The sequence below is a fragment of the Mustela erminea genome, chromosome 17, assembly GCF_009829155.1.
Source record: "Mustela erminea isolate mMusErm1 chromosome 17, mMusErm1.Pri, whole genome shotgun sequence".
NCBI lineage: Eukaryota > Metazoa > Chordata > Mammalia > Carnivora > Mustelidae > Mustela > Mustela erminea.
In genome coordinates this window covers 21,820,878-21,843,628 of record NC_045630.1, presented here as the reverse complement: position 1 = coordinate 21,843,628, position 22,751 = coordinate 21,820,878, and the positions used below count along the sequence as shown (strand labels likewise).

Below are 22,751 nucleotides of genomic sequence, written 5' to 3'. Positions count from 1 at the left end.
CCCTATGCTTGACTTTGTTCAGTCTCATAAACAATAACAAAAAAGTATATCCCCAAATTTTGGCAACTTAGCCATATTAAATAATAGTTTTTCTAATCTTTATCCCAAATAACATTCATATCACACACTTAGGAGGCTTAATAAGTACATGATCAGAGTCAAATAAAAGTCAATAATTCCCATTATATGAAAAGTGAGAAAAGAGAAAGAATCTCAAGAATCTATAAAGCAGTACTAAAGAGGAAAAAATAAGCAAGCTCCATTTGCTTCCACAGGAAAAAAGAAGAGAAATGAGATATGAATAAAAGAATGGTATAAAAATACAAAAGGGCTGGAAAGAAGAAAATAAAACTAAAGACCAAGAGAAAAAAGAAGACCAAACAGTATACTTTTTATATAATTAAATTTTATGTAACTATATTTTACAATATACTTAACTACATGTTAATCAACAAATATTTATGGAGCACCTATTATGCTAAATACATTAGTAATATAATGCTGTGCTATCTCTAAATTTCTAATTTGACTGGGGTAATACATTAGTCACCCATAATAATATCATTATAATTAGCATGCAATTTTTGAGAATTACAAAATGAATGGCATAGATAACCAGAATAAAAGCAGATTATCTGTTCAGTGATCACTACAGAAAATTCATTTTGCCTTGATACCTTTGTATTTTTCTCCAGAGTATAGCTGACAGAAGTGGTAGAGAGCGGGATGTGAATATTAATATGAACTATACACTCTAATGAAAGCCATGAAGTTGACAGTCCATTTTGATACTTCCAATCTGCTGGTTTTGCTGAACTCTTTAGCAGTGGGGAAGGTGGAAAAACACAAGATATGTGATTTAGGTAAAATACATGGTCAATAAAATATCATAAAATATACAAGCTAATAACTCATACAAACTGATATCTAACATATTTGGCCAACTTCTTTCATCACAGGGCACAGGTTAAAACTAAATAGAAATAAATCATGCATTAAATTCCCTATTCTTTAATACATTCCAGGCAGCCTTGGCAATTCCAACCCCCAGTGCTAGGGGGAAAAGAATCAGATAATTCATGTAGAATTCTGACAAGTCCTCTGCTTCTCAGCTGCAACTTCAACAGTGTCAATTTGGAAGCTTCTATGTGGAGCAAATAATCAACTGAGTGACTATCAGGTGCCAGATGTTCTCCTTTCTGTCCTATCCTTGCTAACACAATACTGTGAAGTTAGTTTTTCATATTGTTTTTAGACACCGTAGCAAAATTTTAGTCTGGATTCTTCTAGTAGGTAGCCTGTTTACTAGGCAATGTAACTACCAAAAGCCCAGATGCTTTTACTACCAGCCTCTCAGATATAACACTAAATGCATAAATAGGTAGAGAGGGCTTAAGAAAAATATTTGAACAATGAAAAAAAAAATTTTCCTTGCTTGTAATGAAATTAATCCTACTCCAAAATAAAAAGTACAGCTGGTTGTGGACATTGATAGGAAGTGAAAGCACCAAAAATTATTAAAACTAAATAACTGAATTTTATTTTAAAAATACTTTGTAATACAAAAATCTTTAAAAAGCAATTTTTCTTACCTTTGGATCATGGATATCATAAGTTCGACAAAATATTCTTTATGGATTAAGGACAGAAATAACCAAAAAGAGAATTCTTCATAATCAAAAGAAAATAAGCCATCAAAAATTAAAAATAAAGTACACGCATCCGAGAGTTTTTATAAAATCATACTTCATATACTAAAATATTTACACATATACATCTATATGTACGTTTGCACAAATACAGACATAACGTGTAAATAAGCATATATATATTCACATTTTGTATAAACTAATATATATGTACACAAAAACTGCTCTGACTATAAAATTTGTGGTACTATTCCCTATTGCTTAAAATCCTGCTAATCACAATGAATAGAATGGAAGCACTTGCAAAATTTTCCTCAAATACACATCCTCTGTAACAAACAGGAGTGCTGGGGTGCCTGGGTGGCTCAGTCGGATAAGCAGCTGCCTTTGGCTCAGGTCACGATCCCAGAGTCCTGGGATTGAGCCCTGCATTGGGCTCCCTGCTCAGCGGACAGCCTGCTTCTCCTCTCCCTCTGCCAGCCGCTCTGCCTACTTGTGCTCTCTATCTCTCTGTCAAATAAATAAATAAAACAAACAAATAGGAGTGCTGTTTTGAATGCAGTCAAGTCTGAAAATGTTCATTGGGTCAAAGGCCCAGGCCCACTTTTAAATACCAAAGGAGTTACAAGCTCAGCTTCTGCAGAAATGATCAGTTTTTGAATTTTGTCTCTTCAAGCCCTAACTTACTGGTTCCTCGCACCACTTCGCTTCCCTGGTGTGGCTGCTCCAGCTTAGGAGGTACTCTTGTCCCTAAAAAATGTAGAGAAAAGAACCCTAAAAAGGCTTTTAGTATCACTTGATCTCGGCTAAAGACATAAAAATGTCTTGGATGTCCTACACTGTCCAGCAGTTTGGAGGTGAACTACCCATTACTTTTAGTCATTATTTTGCCTAACCTGTCAGTTGGGCATTGACCTCTCTGTAGAGGACCTAACTGAACATTAAAAAATGGGGTAGTTGGCTGGTAAGAGCTCAGAGGCCCATTCCTTGCCACCTTTCTCAAACTCTGTAACAATCCTAAAACATGATTAAAGCCATTGTTACGGGGCGCCTGGGTGGCTCAGTGGGATAAGCCTCTGCCTTTGGCTCAGGTCATGATCTCAGGGTCCTGGGATCAGGCCCTGCATCGGGCTCTCTGCTCAGCAGGGAGCCAGCCTCCTCCACCCCCACCCGCCTGCCTCTCTGCCTACTTATCGCTGTCAAATAAATAAATAAATCTATCTTTTAAAAAAGATAAATAAATAAAGCCATTGTTATTCTCACTATTGTTGGCAGTCCTAATTATGTATTATTTACAGAAAAAACTTCCAAAATACACCTGTTTTAAAAATACAATATTAATTGGAGCATCTGGGTGGCTCAATGGGTTAAAGCCTCTGCCTTCCGCTCAGGTCATGATCTCAGGGTCCTGGGATCAAGCCCCGCATCAGGCTCTCTGCTCAGCAGGGAGTCTGCTTCCCTTCCTCTCTCTCTGCCTCCCTCTCTGCCTACTTATGATCTCTGTCTGTCAAATAAATTAATAAAATCTTTTTAAAAAAAGTTAAAAAAAACGATATAAATTAATGTTTTGGGAAAAAAGCTTGAAGAATATTATTTTGATATCATATACTTTAAAATATAAACTCCTAAATAAAAGATACTTTTTTGTGGAAGAACAAATGTGAAGTGTCACTCGTTCCGAGATTTCCTCTTCTGTGAAATTCCATAATCTCCTTTTATTCATAGATTTTTCCATAGCAAATACTAGCTGAAAGGGAGCAAAACACACATCAACTTAATGCAAAATAAGAGAACAAAAGTAAGTGCAGAAAAAGACCATTATTATGACTCTCAGCTCTCAATGAGCTTTAAGATTCCATGATTCTATCATTAAATTTTGTTTTCTTCAAAACAAAGAGTGAAACTGATTATTAACCTTTTGGATTCCACTTTTAGGAATCTATAAAATTTGGGTTCCAATTATAAAAATATAAATCACTGTCATTTATCAACTGACATGAGGAATTAATTTGGGATAATTAGCATTTAAGTTTAGAAGTATAGAATAAAGACTGTTTTAATTAGAATGAGAAATGACAAGTGATTTTTAATCTACAAAAATGAAGCATGTCACCCATTTGGGATTTCTTATGAACTACCACAAAAGATGTAAGGCACTATGTAAGTACATATAAAATACAGTATCAGCAAACGCAAAGTAAATCAGAAATAGCGACATACATTTATGCCACAAGTAAGAATTATAGAAACATATATTTCATATGAGTAGAGGGGTCATAAATTTGACTCTAAACTTCTTAATCATAATGTACACAGGGACAAGTCTAATCTGTTACCTAATTCATATGGTCCATAAACTGAACACAACTGATGAAAAGAGGCACAACTTTCTTGGTAATGATATCAAAAGAAATTTCTTCAAAGGTGATAGTAGGTAATATAACAAAGTTCTCAACAATGACCTTATGAGAGACACTAGTTTTATAAGGTTACTTCTTACAAAGTTCCTCACTATAGGCAGCAGAAGTAAAGTCAGAAAACAGACACTCAATAATGTCTTTAACATTTCTTAGCATATAAGCCAAGCTTATTTGTGGAGCATAAGGAATAACACGGAGGACATGGGGAGACGGAGAGGGGAAAGGAGTTGGGGGAAATTGGAGGGGGAGACAAACCATGAGAGACTGTGGACTCTAAAAAACAATCTGAGGGTTTTGGAGGGGTGGTGGGTGGGAGGTTGGGTGAGCCTAGTGGTGGGTATTATGGAGGGCATGTATTGCATGGAGCACTGGGTGTGGTGCATAAACAATGAATTCTGGAACACTGAAAAGAAATTTAAAAAATAAATAGGGGTGCCTGGGTGTCTAAGTGGGTTAAAGCCTCTGCCTTCGGCTCAGGTCATGATCCCAGGGTCCTGGGATAAAGCCCCACATCGGGCTCTCTGCTCAGCAGGGAGCCTGCTTCCCCCTCTCTCTCTGCCTGCTTCTATGCCCACTTGAGATCTGTCAAATAAATAAATAAAATCTTTTAAAAAAATAAATAAATACAATTTTTAAAAATAAATACCATCATAGGTCTAGAAATACAGCATTTCTAAGATCTTGCTTGCTTGTTAGGAACAAAAATGATACAAAAGGAAAAGGAAAAGAGGACCAACTGTATCTCTCTAGCACTGAGGCTACGTTCACCCGATTCAATCCAGTGCCAAACACAACAGGATGCACAACCACTGTGATTAAAAACACATACATTTAGATGATATTTCAAAATGTCAAAGAAGATGAACAACTGTCAAAGATATGTTTATTTAAAATGGAAAAAACATCAGAAATTTGAGTAACTTGCCAGAGACAGGAATATTTCCATTTTCTTCCCTTTCTCCCTCAGGTACAAATTACAAAGATTTAATGAGGGACATTTGACAGGAAAGGTTATAAAACTGGAAGAATCTGTAGAAACTGTGATTCTTATTGGCTGCACACCAGAAAATGTTTTTTGGAGATTCTATGGGGTTTTACACTTCTCAAGATTATAGGGTCCCCCCTCTCTCAGGGTGGGAAACAACTTTTAGAAGGCTCCTTTGGATCCTGAGTACTAAAAGAGATGAAAGCTGCCTGCACAAAGTTTGCTTTAGATTTGGACTTAAGGGGAAACAGCTTGTAGACCTTCATATTTATTTATAGAACTATGTTACCCAATTTTCTGATATGGGAATAAAAAAAAAGAGGTGACTAATGATAAATACTCTGCCCAGGAATACAGAATAAGTATCTGATAAAGTTTTACTCTCAGAATTATGAGAAAATGGAACAGGTATAGCATCACAAAATCTGTCAATTTCACATTACAGCAATCACATGGAACTAGAAGGAAGCTCTAGCAGAATACTGCTATGGTACAAGAAAAACTGTTAAACCACTATAATTTGTCCTGTAATAGTAAAAAATTATCTTTAAACTTACAGCTGTTTAAAAATATATGGTTTTGATTAAAAATAGAATATTTCAGACTTACTCTACGCAGGGCATTCTGAAAATCATTTCCCATTTCTAAAGTTGTAATGATAAATACTCCAAGAACTAAAAGTCCTCCTGGTAGCATTCTGGACACCTAAAAATAGAAATATAGTATCAGTTAAAATAAGCATTTGTCATTATATGTGATCTTTTTTGTTTGATAAGCTAAATATTAAATCAGCAAACACTCACTGGGTCCCAACTATATGCACAGCATTGAGGTGGGAGCTTTGAAAAATGGGTTAAAGTCTTGAGAAATGGTTGATAACCTGAGGAATGAGGCATTATTATTACAAACAATCTTCCTAGAGTATCCTTAATTTTTTGCCTTTATAACTAAAGCCATTTAATACCATTAATAATGACACCTTTTAATCCTTTCTCATGAGATCACAGATTGAAATATCTTCTAAAATTTTTTTAATGGCTTCTACTGTCACCTAAATGAGATCACAGATTGAAATATCTTCTAAAATTTTTTTAATGGCTTCTACTGTCACCTAAATAATATATAATTTTATCTGCTACTGGTATTTCAGACTCTCTAAAATCCAGCTAATCTGATATGCAGGGCCTCACTTGGCATTATTTTCCCTGAAATACCATACACATATCTGGCTAACTCTATACCTTCTTTCAGACTACTCCCTCAGCCTACACTAACTTTCCCTTACCTTCTATGTGTCTGAATTCTACTGAATACTTCAATGAAAGTCAGCTTGAGGAAGCTGCCTTCCCTGATACTTTGATCTCCCAACTCCCACAAGGCTTTGGGGTGTAGTTTTCCCATGGAACTTATCATTACTTGTGTGCGATGGTCTGGAAGTTCTTTAAGGGAAGCCTGGGATTTAAAGAGAGGGACTCTGACCTGAATATCCATTGTTTCCTATTTTTTACATTTACTTCAATTTTTTACATCTATTTATTATATTGGGTATAAATGTTATTTCCAATTTTTCTTTAAAATAATATTGTAAAAATGCTAGCAAGACTTTCTATGTTCATGGGATTATTTGGTTAGAATCAATTCCTTGAAGTGGATTACTAGTTTATGAAGTTATATCTATTCTTTTTTTTTTCTCTTTTTTTTTTAAATTTATTTTCAGCACAACAGTATTCATTATTTTTTCACCACAACCAGTGCTCCATGCAATCCGTGCTCTGTAATACCCACCACCTGGTACCCCAACCTCCCACCACCCCTGCCACTTCAAATCCCTCAGATTGTTTTTCAGAGTCCATAGTCTCTCATGATTCACCTCCCCTTCCAATTTACCCCAACTCCTTTCTCCTCTCCATCTCCCCTTGTCCTCCATGCTTATGCTCCACAAATAAGTGAAACCATATGATAATTGACTCTCTCTGCTTGACTTATTTCACTCAGCGTAATCTCTTCCAGTCCCATCCATGTTGCTACAAAAGCTGGGTATTCATCCTTTCTGATGGAGGCATGAAGTTATGCCTATTCTTAAGGTTTTTGACCCATATTACCAATTTGTCCTCCATAATATGTTATTTCTCTTCAAGTGACTGTGGCTAGTTCCTAATAACACATTAACCTCTTTCCACCATCTAAACTCAGAGATAAAGTGCTTTTTGTGTGCACACATAGCACACACACAAAACTGATCAGAAAGTTAAATCTTCTTAGATACCATAGTCTATACCTGAATATATTTAATTGTGTCTCCTTGTGTTTCCCTTTGAGTTCATTAATTCTATTCATTATAGTAGCACGTATAAAGCAAAGCTTGACATACAAATAAAGAACAAAGTTTCCATATTTAGCATGGAAATATGCATATTTTCAAAATCACCAACACATAAAAGTAGCCATTTCTTTCTAGAGGCAAAAAAGTCAACCTATTTTGTTATAAAAATTTTCTTTGTATGCATACAGATATGACATACATCTCTCTATACATATGTGTGTATATATGCTATATACATTTGTATAAGTATGTAATTTTATGAGAAACAAAAAACCAGGTCAAAATTATTTAGAAACCATTGGGAATTTAAGTTTAAAATATTTAATATTTTCATTAGAAGATGATATTAAAAATTTCTTAGATTCTTTTACTACACACCAACCCCCATCACAAACACATACACACCTACAGATAAACATGTGCCTCTCTGAAAAATTTAAAGTTGATGGGAGATGGAAATGATTACTTTCACCATACTCTCACATATCCTATTAATTGACATAATCTATTCAATGACTACTTTTAAGTGTATTTACTCAGCTTTCCCTCTTACCTACTCCCAAATCTGTTTCCTCCTATGAGAAGGCCAATACCATCTTCCTAGACATCCAGGTTAGAAAACTCTGTCATCTTTAGCTACTTTCTCAAATACTCCTCACTCCCAGTCTACTTGGTCCCTAAATCATCTTACTACTAGCTCTGTGACTACAGTGTTTTGGCAATGAAATTTTAGCTCACTGCATTAGTTAATTCATGCATTCATTTATTCAATTTTGGAGTTCATGTAAACCATGGAAATAGTATGCGTGGCACTAAGGATATAGTCATAAACAAAACAGATATGACCTATCCTCGTAAAACTAAGTCTAGTATGGGCTCACATCATCTTTTTTTGAACTATTACAGTAAATGATGTTCAGTCTCTCTACCTTACATTTACACTATATCAAGATATTGAAATTATTTTCTCAATTACTGATCAATCATATTAATTGCTTCTCAAGATAGGGAGCTCTGAGAGCCTACCACAGAGCTACTATCTATCAAAGAAATTCCTCACTTCTTAGGATGGCACTCTAAAACCATCTATAAACTGGCCCCTTCCAGCCTTCTGTCTAAATACATTCTTTTACATACCTGTATTTCAATTATACTCAATTGCTTGCTCTGCCCCAACTCCTTCCCTTAACTTTCATAACTTTGGGTCATTTATTCATACTGTCCTTTGCGTGTTCAATGTGTTCTCTGATTTCTACTGACAGTCCTATTCACCTTACATGTTCAGAAACTTCTGTGAAGCCTTTTGATTCCAGCCATTGGCAGGTATTTCATTATTCAGCATCCTATATTCTTATAGCACTTTCCTACTTTTTCCCCATTTCTCTTGTGGTAATGTCTTTCATTTTGGTTACAACATACATTCTAAGGACATTAAAAAGAACCTAACCAAACCATCATTTTATTCTCTCAGTACCTATATTAAGTATTTGAAACAACCTGACCAGCAACTTTATCATCAATAACAAGTATTATTTTAAAGAACACTTGGAAATAAGCTAAAGGACCAATAACAAAAAGAGATTAAAAAACATAAAGGTTTTTAAACATTAAAAAGCATAAAGGTTAACAATCGAAAAGCATAGCACATAAAATCAAAGGCTTTCAAATCAGACTGCCTGGGTTCAAATCCCAGTTCCATCACTTATTATGTAATCTTGAGTGGGTTATTTAACCTCAAGTAAAAAAATGCTTTTTAAAATTAGACACAAGTAGTCAGCAAATGAAAAATATAATCATGGACAAAACAGAACAGAACAGAAAAATTTTTCTATCACTGATATACTACATAAGTTTTGAAAATTTAAAATGAGTATTCTGAGGTCCTAATCTAGTAACCTGAGGATGAAGTGCTTTTGTTCTGTTGGTCAATAAGCACAACTTAACTATATGAAAAGACAAATATGGTAACCTGGTTGGCATGTTCTGTGGCCCATTCTTCATCCAAGTTATCCAACTTAGCTTTTTGTTGATGTTTGAGGTTCTCATTTTGTTCCTCTTTGGGTGGTGTTCTAGTGGCAAGAATGATATAATCCTTTTGTGAAGAACACTTAAAAACAAATTAGAAAAGCTTATTAGAGTGACATCTCATTGAAGAATATAAAGTTCTTGTGACATGCAAAAAACAGTAATATTCATAGCAGCTTATATTATTAATACTTATAATGGAATCTATAAGGAAACCAAATCGTTTTCCTCACACATCATTTATTTATATACTTAATATCACCTCCATATTTGTTTGGGTATCTTCAATATGAATCATATAATGGTCCTTATAAATAGCTTACTGGATAAGTCAATGTACTGTACTGTAACTAAAATATATTTGATCAATTTTTTTTGATCAATTTTTGATCAATTTTGATCAATTTTTTTTAGTTATATTTATTTTCTAGATAATCTGAACAGAATGAATCGTTCAGCACATATAAAACCTCAGTAAAATAAAGCAACAATAGACCTTGTGTTTCTTACTTCCATTGAAACAATGGTAGTAGGGAACTTGTATATGTGTGTCCACAGAAAAGCAATGGGGATGGGGGATATATAATTGAAGTGATATCAGATTAATGTTCCTCAGTTTTAATAGCACTTAAATGGTAACCAAAGGTGGAATATCTGAAGATAAATTCAGGGAACTTTTAATGGCTCAGTCTCACTACAGTGAGAGTTTGCTGTAAAGAAAAAGTAAAAATAAGGCAGATAAAACCAGTTATTGTGGGGTCATTCTCATACATGACCTGAAATTGCCACTGTGAGTGTCACCCTGGAATAGAAAATAAAGGAAGAGAAATTATTTCTACAAAAGTTATTTCCAGAAAGTTACATTCAAATGCACACAAGAAAAGGCAGGTGCTGATTAAGCAAGCATGACTTTAAAAAGAAAAAGAAAAGACCCAGAGAGCAGGAAACAGGCAAGCTTGAGGAAAAGAAGAAAAAAGTGATGAACCCTGGAATAAAGAAGAAGAAACGTACTGGAAGGGATGAAAAGGCAGAATAAGGAAATCATGGAAGGAAAACCCTAAATTGTGGGAGACTTATTTATAAGATGGTAGTTTTGCCAATTTCCAGAAACAGCCTATGTAAGTAAGACAAGTTTGGAAGAGGGTATTTCTCTCTGATCTTTTATCTTTACTGAAGATGCCTTTCTTTGAGACTCTTATTCCCTTAAACTTTTTCAAATAAAGGTAAATATAAAATCTTAAATAAAAAAGTTGCTAACAAAAAGAACCCCATATTGGATGCAAGTAACCTCAATAAAAAAGTAGTTCAGGGAGCCTACATGGCTCAGTCAGTTGGGCGGCTGCCTTTGGCTCAGGTTATGATCTCAGGGATCCTGGGATCAAGGCCAGTGTTGGGCTACTTCTTCAGTGGGGTGTCTGCTTCTCCCTTTCCCTCTGCCCCTCCCCCTGCTTATGCTCTGTCTCTCTCTCTAATAAATAAATTAAATCTTTTTAAAAAAAAAGTAGTTCAGATTATTACCAAGAGGGGTAGTTTGGCTGTCTAAGGAGAGGTCTCATAGTGTAGTGTTACCTGGGTGAACAGGACAGGGTATACAGTTAGTCTTACAAGTTAAGAAATCACATTTGTGAAAACCCTGAGAATGACCTGGTCTCTCAGGGCTAGAATGACATTAACTAAGCTCATTCAGAATGATGCTGAAAACAAGAATACCATGAAGGGTATACACATGACTCTTCTTGATAGTACATTCTTTATAAGCAGATAACGTGTGGCTTCAAATTATAGGAGAAGTAGCTTCAAAATCTGGGTAGAATCGGAACAAGAAAAGCTAATCACACAATTTGAAGGTTGTAAGGCATTATGATAAATATCCAGAAAGAAAATTGTCACAATAGAACTATTTTTGCTACTAGGTATCAAAATCAAATCCTTGGGCCACAGTGTACTCTTCCCTAAATAGTGTTTGGGTGGCATAGCCAGTTTGTCCATGACTCTCCTTTTTTTATGGCTTTCTACTGCTAACCTATCCTCCCTGCTGATTACATTTGTCTTCAATTATAATAAATCAGCAGGTGCTTATGCTTTTTAAAGTAACTGCCCAAATCTCTGTTCCATTTTGTATTGATTTTTAAGGATTAATTCCAAAAAGGAAGTCACATTTGTTTTATTTGCAAATTTCTATTCCCTTGTCCTCTCTCCACTGAATCAACATTAAAAAAAATTCAGTAAGATCAGTGATTACCATAGCATGTAACAAAAGACATGACCACTAATTGCCACAAGAATGAGATAAAACAATGGGAATAAAGTTGTCAAAAACTACTTTTGAAAAAATTAGACAACCAGGAATTAATAAAGATTAGAAGAAAGTACAAAACCCTTGGAAAGACAATAAAATATGCATAATCTGACCAGTGAAATTCTAATTTTGGAGTTTCTACATTATAAGTTATGTTTACATTGTCAAAAGGAAATGTGTTCTGACTTAAGCAAACCTGGGCTTGGTTTGTCCTGCTTCTCCACATTTTTCCTCAAAGACCATTTTAAGTTCTTCTACATTCCATTCCTCCATTCCCTAACCTTGAGCTTATGGTTAAATAGCACATTTTTATCAATAAATGCACTAAAAGATACATACCTGTCCAATTAAAAGACCTGAGACAAAAGCCTTTCCTTGAAGATTTATGTTTGAAAGATACTGGCCAACAGTCTCTTCTACAATGTAGGTTCTTCCCATTATCGGGAACTAATTCAATCTCCTAAATTACAAGAAAAAGATACATGCCATTTTTAGGTAAAAATATAATTTGCAATGTTTTTGTCATGGGGGTTATATAGCAACAGAAGTAGTACCATCCTGATTACTATCCCATGCCTTGCAGAGATTGTTAGGTAGGATATTCTTTCCTGCAAAGTTCAAATGTAGCTTCAGAATTCTCGACACAGTGCTGCCTGGAATGACTACCGATCAGCTAGAGTTGCCATAAAAGATAAAACTCACTTCCATTATCTAAGATAAAGGGAGAGAATGCTAACCTACTAATCAACACACCTAATTTATTTACTACTCCTTAGTTGTATCATTTTTGATAGTCTATTCCTGAGCCTTATTGTAATCATTTCTAAAACAGGAAAGAGGACAATTTCTGAACTGCTCTTAGCAGGGAGAGACCAAATTCATTGAGACTCAATAAGCATACTATGAAGAATTACTGTGTGCTAGAAATTGTGGCAAGTGGGATGGCACAAAGATGAATAATACTTGACCTATGGCCTTGAGTAACTCACAGCATAATTAGAATTATGGAATTCGATAAGCAGCAGTGCAATAATAATGAACATTTACAGAGTTTTTTCTAAGTACTTTATATATGGAAACATCTGTAATGTTCACAAAAACTCCAGGAGGTAGGTACTATTATTATAAATCCTGTTTTATAGATGAAAAACCAAAAGGAAGAAAAGCAATGTAACTTGCTAAGCAACAAAGCTGGTAAATGGCAAAGGTGGGACTTAAACTCAGGTGGGATTTATAAACTCAGGCAGTCTCACCCTAGAATCCATGCCTTTAAATGCTAAGTTCATGCTGAGGAATCATACCCAGTCTCTCAGTTAAACCTTTACAAAGGGTGGTCCTGTTCTGCACTCCTGTGCTTGTTCTCTCTCTCCAGTTTGTAAATAGCAGTTGCAGCATTTTGAATAGAAAAAATAGTCATTTCAATTGTGCAAAAAGTTTCAGTCTTATTTAGTACAACAAAGTCAAGGCAATTGCAGATGAGGTAGGGTGGTGTATCCGCCACCAGTTAAGTAAACCTCCAATCACAATGATTTTGCATTACTCTAAAAGTAAAGCCCAGAGAACTGGTTCCAGTCTGAAATTGCCTACTGGATGTTGTTTTTTCAAAGAGCATGTTCAGTTTTGTCTCAAAGTGCATTCAATTTCTTCCCAGCTCTTTTCCAACAACTGCAAGTAAATTTGGTTTGCACAAGAGTTATTTTTAGACTAAGTCTACAACTGCCTATCTAAATCATTAATGCTGCTATAAATTTAAAAGTTTTCCACTTTTAATAGTGCCTTAACATATTAAGCTTCCCTCTTCTCCGTCACGCTATTCCACTCCTTTTCCTTCTGCCGTAATAATTTTTGAGAGAAAAAGCAGTGACAGTGACTCCAAAGTTATATGTAACTTCCCAATCTTATTTTTCCAAGGCATCACCCAGTAATCATACTACTTTAATGCTTCTTCAAAACTTTAAAATATAGCCAACGATACTTTACAAAGGGCACTACTAAAAACACAGATCTTGCCTAAAACAGTTCAATTTATCCTAAAGCACTGTGTGACAGCATAAGGTGTGCAAGTTGTCCAAGCATTGCGACTTGAGACAATTCAATCTCTTTGTACTCTGGTTTTCTAGTCTACAAAATAAAGATTTTGAATCAGGCAAGTCTGAAAATCTATCTAGGTTTAGGACTGTTGATTCCCAGTAGAGGATATCTGCATTTTCCAAATAGCCAAGGGCATAATGCAGTACTACGCATACCAGCAACCTTAATTAAAGTGCGTATATAAAATATTTTGGGGAGGAATCAACTTGTCCTTAATAATAATCACAAAAGGGCTGCTACTGTGGGAACTGAGTGGGGGGGAGGGGGAATGAATTGGGAATTGCTTTATTTTCACTGAAGAAGTTAAGAATTCTTTCGGAAGAGTAATTAATCATGAAATAATCTACAGATTCAGCATAGAAGTCACAGAATCCCGATCTGGACACAAGCAGTTCCATGACGGAGGCAAGGTGATAAGCGGTTTTTAAGCATGTGTTTTAAAACTTTTGTTATAACGGTTATTCCATCTTGAAAATAGAAGCATATGGTAGCCCTTTCTACAGTATTACCTTAAAACATAAAAACAAAGGCTACAAAGCCCTCCTGCATTACTTTAAATCCTCCCCCTGAAAAATTAACCAGGATCCGTCAATTCCTGTTGGTTCGCTATCACCCGCCCCGCCACATACCAAAGGCATCTAAGTCCGCCGTCTTAAAGTAAGTTCTGTCATAACTGGGCTTGAATGTGGTACCCGAGACTCTGCCCCTATGTTTCCTACACTCGGTTCCTTTTCTTCCTCCTGAGCCCGAGCGCACACACTCAACCCTCACAGACACTTCTTACACCCGAAGGCTGACTCACCTGCGCTCTGAATGTGCCCGTGTGACAGACAAATCTGTCAAACTGTCAGTCCTTCTCAGAAGGGGACTTAAGGGGCAAGTACAAGCCAGATTCCCCTCGGGTCCAAATTCCACGGCCAATGAATTCATCAGAAAGCGACAAACTTCCCACACCTCACTTCCCACTTGAAACCCAGGGTCTCTGGAGTCGGGTGGCGCCGTCTGATGACGCACGCAGCCCCCCCTTCCTTCACCGCAGTACCTCAGCCAAAGCGACTGCGGTCGCCACCCCGCCCCCTTCGGGCGCCATTGAGAGCGTGGCGGTAGCCCGGGGACTGCCGTCCAGTCCCTCCCGGACCGATGCCCTCTAGTGGTTCAGTGTCTAGAAGCCGTCAAAGAGGACGACCCATGGCATCCCGGAGCTTTGACGGTAAGGCCGCCTTGCTTTTCCGGGAGGGACGTGAGTTGACGAGTACTCTGTGGCGCCACCTCGCGGATAGTGGTCATGCTGCCGGGGGAGGAGACCGTGGGGGGCGGGGAAAAAAAAAGGGAGCTGAATGGGCGGTGCGCAATCAGGCTCACGGAAGGGGTTGAGAAAAACACTACGTTTCCCGCAGGCCCGCGCGGCTTGAGGCGGGTGGACTGGGGAACCGGAAATCAGACTGGGTCAGAGGCCGCGGCTGAACTCGGTTTCCCAGGGTGCCCCGCTTCCGGCGGCTGCGCGCGCATTTCGGGCGCGGGCGCGTTTGGTGCCGGCGCTAAGGCTGGACTCGATTTCCCAGGGTCCCGCCGCGGGAGCCTCCGGCGGGCAGGCGCACGCGAGCCACGGAGCGAGGTGGCCGAGGCGGCCGCCCAGGCTTCTGGGTCCTCTTGGTCTTCGCCTTTCTTGTCGGTTTCTGCTGCGCAGGCTGCTGGCCCCGCGGCCTCCGGCCCGATCGACATGGCGGCTGTGTTGCAGCAAGTCCTGGAGCGCACAGAGCTGAACAAGCTGCCTAAGTCCGTCCAGAACAAACTGGAGAAGTTCCTCGCGGACCAGCAATCCGAGATCGATGGCCTGAAGGGGCGGCATGAGAAATTTAAGGTGGAGAGTGGTAAGTGGCGACAGTCTTCCCGCTCTTGATGCTGGGCCCGACTCCTTAGCTGTGGCTGGTCTTCTCCCCTTGCGAGCTGGCTCTCTGCCTACGACTTCCCCGGTGGCATCACTTCCCCGGCGCCTTGGATCGCCCCGAGGCCTTCTTTTACCTCCTCTCACAGTTTGAGAAGAAGGCGCCTTTTTGTTTGTTTTAAACGGAATTTACACTTCGTTCCGTTTTCTTCGTAATTACTGTGGTCTTACTGAGGGACCCTTAGGGTTCGGCACGTAGAAATTGCGAAGATCTGGGTGGGTTTACTCCGGGCTAGCGCGAGGCTGCGGCGCCTGTCTCTACACCTGGAATACTCTATCTATATGTTGCCTTGCGGGTAATTTCCGCTCGCTTTTCTGCACACCTGCCTTCAGAGGTATTTGTCTAATTGACTGCTTCGCGCACTTAGTTCTGTTTTTCAGTCCTGCGCGCTGTTGAGGTGACGAACTAGATGGTCGGATAAAAGAGTAGGTGCCTAAGACAGCATTGGAAACACAGCGAACGTAAATGAGTTTGATCCATCGGATTTTTCTCTAAAAGTTGGGGTTTAAAGACCCGTTGATAGGTACTTACAGTAGACCCTCAAATAAGAAAGTTACCGACAATAGTAACTTGAATATCCGGTAAGAAAGATTAAAATCATACAAACTGCCGTTAGTGAAATTCAAACTGTTATTTGTCCTGGTTCACCTGGGGGTGTGGGGGGAATTGGTGTCAAAAAGTAATTCTCTGAATCCCAACACTGATGATACAACGCGTCTGTTCATTAACTTATACATAAATATTGATTGTCGTCTTTGTGCTTGATACTGTGCTGAACAGGACACACTCAGTCCTTCCCCTGTAAAGTTAACTCATTTTTTACATAAGATTAATTATTTTATGTTTTTGGATATTTGAGTCTTTCAACAGAACCTTTTTTTTTCCCCCAGTTTTTTTTTTTTTAATTTTTAATTTTTTAGGAACATATAATGTATTATTAGCCCCAGGGGCACAGGCCCGTGAATCGCCAGGTTTGCACACTTCACAGCACCCACCATAGCACATGCCTTCCCCAATGTCCATAACCCAAGCACCCTCAACAGAACCTTTTAAAACAAAGCAGTGTTTAATCCTTTTTTTCCCTCCATTTAATAAGGTTTTTTGGGGTTTTGTTTGTTTGTTTTTTGTATGTGTGTGTGCTTTATGATAAAATGTCTACTGATATTTGGGGAAAATACAGAGATAAGTACTAAGACATATTGCCTACCTTGAAGAATTTCAGTCTTGTGGAACAGACGTAGAAGTTGGAAAACCCCCTGTAGGTCTTATTTTCTTTTGTTATGTTCATGCAAGTCAGCTGGAAATGTTGAAGTTCTTTCAGTGCTCTTCTTTATCTTTACTCAGATTCTCTTATTTGGAGTGCAATTCAAATACTGTGTCGTAAATACTAAAATCAACATCGTTAAAAAATAAGTAGCATATTGACTGTGTGTACATGTGTGTTTGATTTTATTTTTTTCTCTGCTTCTGAAGAACAACAGTACTTTGAGATAGAGAAGAGGCTGTCCCACAGTCAGGAGAGACTTGTGAATGAAACCCGAGAGTGTCAAAGCTTGAGGCTTGACCTAGAGAAGCTCAGTAAGTATTTTTACATCCTTATGTTATTTTTGTAGTATGGAGCTCTTTAGGCACTTTTTTCTATGCTTCGGAAACATTGATTTACTATTTATGAAAATACAGATTGTTGTTGTTTTCATTTATAGTGGTATTTGGAGTTTTCACTTGATGGTAAAAACTTTATGAAGAACATATCGTTTAATTTATGGTCAGGAGACCTGGGTTCTAATTTTGACTGCTATAAAAGCTCTTGTCATATGTAAATCATGACATACAAAATGACTAGAACCACCTGTCCATCAGCTTACATAACTGTACAGATAAAATGAGAGTTGTTTGAAAGCATTTTTAAAAGTCATAATGCATTATGCAACTGAAAATGTAATTAAGGAGAGAATTATTTTTAATTTGTTGAAGATTAAAGCCTATTAATTTCATTATTATGTTAGAAATAAGTATTTATGAATTCCAGGGTATTTCCTCTTTAAAACCTGTTTCTTGGGAAAGATGAGTAATTTCGTTTTTTTTTTCCTTTTTTTTTTTTTTTCTTAAGATTTATTTATTTTTAGAGAAAGTACAAGGGGCAGGGGAGAGAATTGTTAGCAAAGCTGAGCGTGGACCCCCACATGAGGCTCAGTATCAGCCCCCTGAGATCATGACCTGAGCTGAAAACAAGAGTCACATGCTTAACAGCCTGTTCTGCTCAGGTGCCCTGTGTAATTTCCTTTTTAATAAGTTTCTTATATCATTAAGTTCTAGAAGATACACAAGATCTCATTTAAAGGTCCTGGCATTTCTCGGGAAAATGATGTGTATTATTGCTTTGCTTATGATGGGAGAAAGCAAATGTCAGAAAAGATCTTTGTAGAGTGGGGGCATAATATTTGTTCTTAGATATAGCTGGATTTTTAATTTGATCGGGAACACAGGAAACTAATAAAAGAATGGTTAATATTTCAGCCTTTTTTCTTAACCAGGTCTGTGCCCATCAACTATTTAGATCATAATTTTTTTCCAGCTAATTTTGAAACGCTTAATTTTTAAAATATATGTATAATGATATATATACATAGGTAATGAGGGCACAAGTAATTTATCAAGTAGCTAGATCTGGTTCATTATCTGTATATAGTTCTGCCTTGGCATAATAACTAGGTCTGTAGAGCTGAGGTGCTAAAGAATTTCAGGAAAATTACCATGATTAAAGCTTCTTTTATGCAGTATGGAAGAGGGAGGAGGAGGAGAAGAAGGATAAGGAGAAGAAGGAAGTGGAGGAGAAGATAAGGATAAACCTAGACACATATCTAAAGTATGACTTTCTAGGGTATACAGTTATGTTCGTGTTTTTTCAGTTTATCATCCCAGATCTATAAGTTTGGAAAACAGTATATAATATTAATGCAGAATAGAAAATTCAGACTAATTTAGCAGGGTTTTCCCCTATAATCCAGTTATTTAAATAGAACTAAAGTTTGGAAGTAGTAATAATGTATTTACTTATTAAATTGCCAGAACATAACATAGGTGTGTTTCAGAAAGTCTGTTTTTCCTAGTTATCTGCATGCATTTAGAAAAGAAACTGTCAAGGGGAGGTAGTTCAGTTTCAAGCATAATTTTTTTTCCTCCACGTTGAAGGCTCTTTTTAGAGCGATAAACAAGCTGAATCACAATGATCCGTTGTTGTTATTTACTTTGTATACATTTTATATAGTTCAAATTTAGTCTGTTGATCTTGGTTTTGTCTTTACTCTTCTGATTTGCAAATATTATTCATTGTTATGATTGACTTAGAGGAATCATTGAAAAATTATTGAAGTGCTAAGTGTATATGTTTTTTCCTATAAATGTTGGTTTGAATGATCACAAATATGATTTTGGACACAGGAATAGCTTATTTAAAAATCTGGTCTTGGGGCACCTGGGTGGCTCAGTCGGTTGGGCATCTGACTGTTGGTTTCAGCTGAGGTCGAGATCTCAGGGTCTTGAGTTTGATCACTGTGTCGGGGTCCACACTGGACATGATGCTAAAAATAAATAAATAAGAGGGGCACCTGGGTGGCTCAGTTGGTTAGTGTCTGCCTTCAGGTCAGGCCTTGATCCCAGGGTCCTGAATTGAGCCCTGCATTAACCTCCCTGCTCATCAGAGAGCCTGCTTCTCCCTCCCCTTCTGCTGCTCCCACTGCTTCTGCACGCGTGCTCTCTCTCTCTCAAATAAATAAAATCTTTTTTAAAAATATACAAATTTTGGTTTAGGATTAAATTTGGCATAGTCATGAATTTGAAATACTGTGATACTGTGTTCTATAACTCAGCCTTTCTGAGACTCAGTTTCTTCATTTTAAAACATGTATATGGGTGGCAGTTGGATGAAAACTGTCATTGTAGTTTGTAAGTTTCTGTGTATATATTCATAAAATTCCTTTTATCCAGACAATCAACTGAAGGCACTAACTGAGAAAAATAAAGAACTTGAAGTTGCTCAGGATCGCAATATTGCCATTCAGGTAAAAGTTATTCCTATGAATAAAGCTAACTATAAACATGATACTTGAGGAAGTATTCTGTTTTGTGTTACTTAATGGGATGGTGAAACTTGTTCTATTAGGAGAAACTACTACCCGAAATGCATATATATAAATTCCTTAATTGGACCTTTATATGTTTATTGATTAGGTATTTCTTTTACTCATCAGAATATGTTGGTACTTACTATAAAAAAAAAAATTTGTTTAAACACTATAGCTATTAAGGTGGTGATTTTTTAAAAAATTCACATTGTAAGTGAAGTGCCACAGAACTGTAAGTAGGAGAGATATTCATAGATTTATTTGTCCTCCACTCACCCACTTACCTACCTGTTACCGTTCCTTTCTTTTAGATATTTAATTTAATAATGTTGTTTATTTAATTTAATACTTATGTTGTATTTAATACTAATGTTGCTCAGGCATTATTTCAGTTATTGTGATTCATTTGGGAATATGGATAAATCCATATTGGAAATCATTTCCTCAGAGTAGTGGTAACATACTGGATGTGATCACAAGGATTGTTCACCCATTGGTTTAATGAAGTGATCATACCAGTGATTCTCTAAATAGAACTTCAGACTCTTGCCATTGCTTTTTAGAAATTTGTGTTTGGAAAAACAAAAACAAAAACTTGTATTTGATTTGAGATTTAAGGTACTTGATGTATAAAACATACTTATAAGGGGAAAGTAGTAAACTTAATCCAATAGAAATTTAAAATTCTCTGCATAAAAAAACTAAAACACAAGTAAACCACTGAAAGTATTTTTTCAATTAAAATATGACTATATGGATCCTTACTATGTGGCTGCTTTCATACTCTTAAGAGAAATCATTCAAGGGGGAAATGGGCAAAGGAATTAAAAAAGGAAGCTGTACAAATGTTCAGTGGCAATATGAAATGTTGCTCTGCTTCAGTTGTGATCAGAAAAAGCAGATAAAACAATAAGGTAATTATTTTTCATCTCCCCATGTTAACGTTGATGTCTTTCTTGTCCTTTTTTAAGAATGATCTTCAGTTCTGGCCTGAGTGGCTTGAGATTGGCACTTATGAATCAAAGCATATTGATTGCCATTGTCTTGCTGCAAAGCAGTTTGAGAAAATATATTAAATAATAATATAATTATGTATTTTATATAAAATATATTAAATAACTTAAATGGAATTAAATAATTCCATTTCTCAGTCTCTTTCTTGAAAAATAATTTGATTCAGCCTGTAAATACAGTGCTATCCATTAAAATTGCATTTTATGGCAGCAAAAAATTAAATTTAATGTCTTTTCTACAAAGGCATGGTTAAGTAATGAGAACACTTCCAAGTGACAAATAGTAATGTGAAATTTTTCCATAAGCTTATGAAAAATAATTTTTAAAAATGTAAAATATAAATAATGTTGAGATTACAGGTAATTTTTAAATTTCTTGATGTATTAAGTTATAAGAGAAAGAAAACTAACCATTCTTAAACTACAGCTAATGTTAAATAAAGTGACATTTCTGTGCTGGAACACAGTTTTTTAATTTAAACATATTCTCCTTTATATAATAGAGCCAGTTTACAAGGACAAAAGAAGAATTAGAAGCGGAGAAAAGAGACTTAGTTAGAACCAATGAGAGACTATCTCAAGAACTTGAATATTTAACAGGTATGAAGAAGTAATTTAGCCTCTAACTCCACTCTCTCCTCTCTCTTCTAGTAGTGCTAGGAATTAATCCCCAGTCCATTTCTGTTGCTGATATTTGTTTGTCATAGCGCAGAATATAGTTCAATGTAATATCCAACTGTGTCTCAAACTCATTTATCTTTATATCATTATCAAGGTTTTAAAGAAGTGTCTAGACGAATATACACAAATGAAAAATACCTAAGAAGTTGTAATTTGGACCAAGATTTACATGTTAAGATACTTGCTACAATGTTATTTATAATATCAAATTGGAAGCAGTTTAAGTGTTCAGTTGTAGAGGCTCACACAGACACACTTTTTGGTATAACTTGTCCATAAACATTCAATATGTATAAGAACCTGAAAGGAATACTTGTATTTAAAAATATGGACTGAAGGAGTTAGGCAGGAATATAAGCTAACTAATACATAAAAGTAGGATAGATACAAATTATATAGTATATGATGTAGTTGATATATTAAGGTTAACTTGACTATTAGTGTAATGGAATCAAGTTCCCTTTGGTTCCTTTTATAAAATTTTTGAATATTTTTATTAATAGAATTTTCAGCTATTTATGTTGTTATATAGTAATATTCAATTAGGTAAATACACTTTTCCAACCTCAGTTAAGTTACTTCAGAATATTCATTGGTGATGTTGATCAGTTAGTGGTTAGATAAAATTAAAAGAATTTTTTTTTAAAAAAAAACTTCAGTGTAGGAATATAGTAAAAATTAAGCATGTAATATTCTGGCTGTTTTGAGTAGATGTTTATATATATTACTGCTTTTTAACTTAACAATGGCTATTTATGAAATTTTAATAGATCTATAGGTATATATCAGGAAAATTAATGTTAATTTGTATGTTCAGCTTAAGATACTGCACTTAAAAATAAAATAACCAGTATAATTTAGATGTTGGGTTCGGTGCACATATTTGGCTTATCATTTGCTAAAATTAAATTTGTAACTAAGTATGACAAAAGCAAATTGAGGAGAACTGCTTACCTTGTATTAAATGCTTGTATTTGTAGAGATGCATCTTCGATGTTTGGTTCCTCTGAGCATTAGTCATTATTTTCAAATTCTTTTCTGACTTTTCTAGAGGATTTTAAGCGTCTAAATGAAAAACTTAAGGAAAGCAATACCACAAAGGGTGATCTGCAGTTAAAACTGGATGAACTTCAAGCTTCTGATGTTTCTGTTAAAGCAAGTAACAATTCCAAATGCACAAAATACAATTTTTGCT

The 22,751-nt window shown here is 36.2% G+C and overlaps 2 protein-coding genes across 5 annotated transcripts in view; one reads left to right on the top strand and one right to left on the bottom strand.

Moving 5' to 3' along the window:
• Positions 1-15,010, bottom strand: part of ODR4 (odr-4 GPCR localization factor homolog) — a 38,516-nt gene extending 23,506 nt beyond the window's left edge. Inside the window, exons 1-7 of one of the 2 annotated variants that reach the window (XM_032319121.1) lie at positions 14,595-15,010; positions 12,041-12,161; positions 9,347-9,484; positions 5,664-5,759; positions 3,290-3,396; positions 1,593-1,629; positions 678-818 (exon numbers count right to left, since the gene is read on the bottom strand). In XM_032319121.1, the coding sequence (XP_032175012.1) occupies positions 678-818; positions 1,593-1,629; positions 3,290-3,396; positions 5,664-5,759; positions 9,347-9,484; positions 12,041-12,139 (618 nt within the window). In that variant the 5' untranslated portion in view covers positions 12,140-12,161; positions 14,595-15,010. The remainder of the gene's footprint in view (positions 1-677; positions 819-1,592; positions 1,630-3,289; positions 3,397-5,663; positions 5,760-9,346; positions 9,485-12,040; positions 12,162-14,594) is intronic. The other variant, XM_032319122.1, reaches the window with a different exon arrangement.
• A 265-nt stretch (positions 15,011-15,275) lies between these two features.
• The window catches only part of TPR (translocated promoter region, nuclear basket protein), a 65,430-nt gene continuing 57,954 nt past the window's right edge, over positions 15,276-22,751 (top strand). For all 3 annotated transcript variants that reach the window (XM_032319111.1, XM_032319110.1, XM_032319112.1), the window contains exons 1-5: positions 15,276-15,663; positions 17,212-17,316; positions 19,726-19,799; positions 21,379-21,475; positions 22,608-22,711. In XM_032319111.1, coding sequence (XP_032175002.1) covers positions 15,513-15,663; positions 17,212-17,316; positions 19,726-19,799; positions 21,379-21,475; positions 22,608-22,711 — 531 coding nt within the window. In that variant the 5' untranslated portion in view covers positions 15,276-15,512. The remainder of the gene's footprint in view (positions 15,664-17,211; positions 17,317-19,725; positions 19,800-21,378; positions 21,476-22,607; positions 22,712-22,751) is intronic.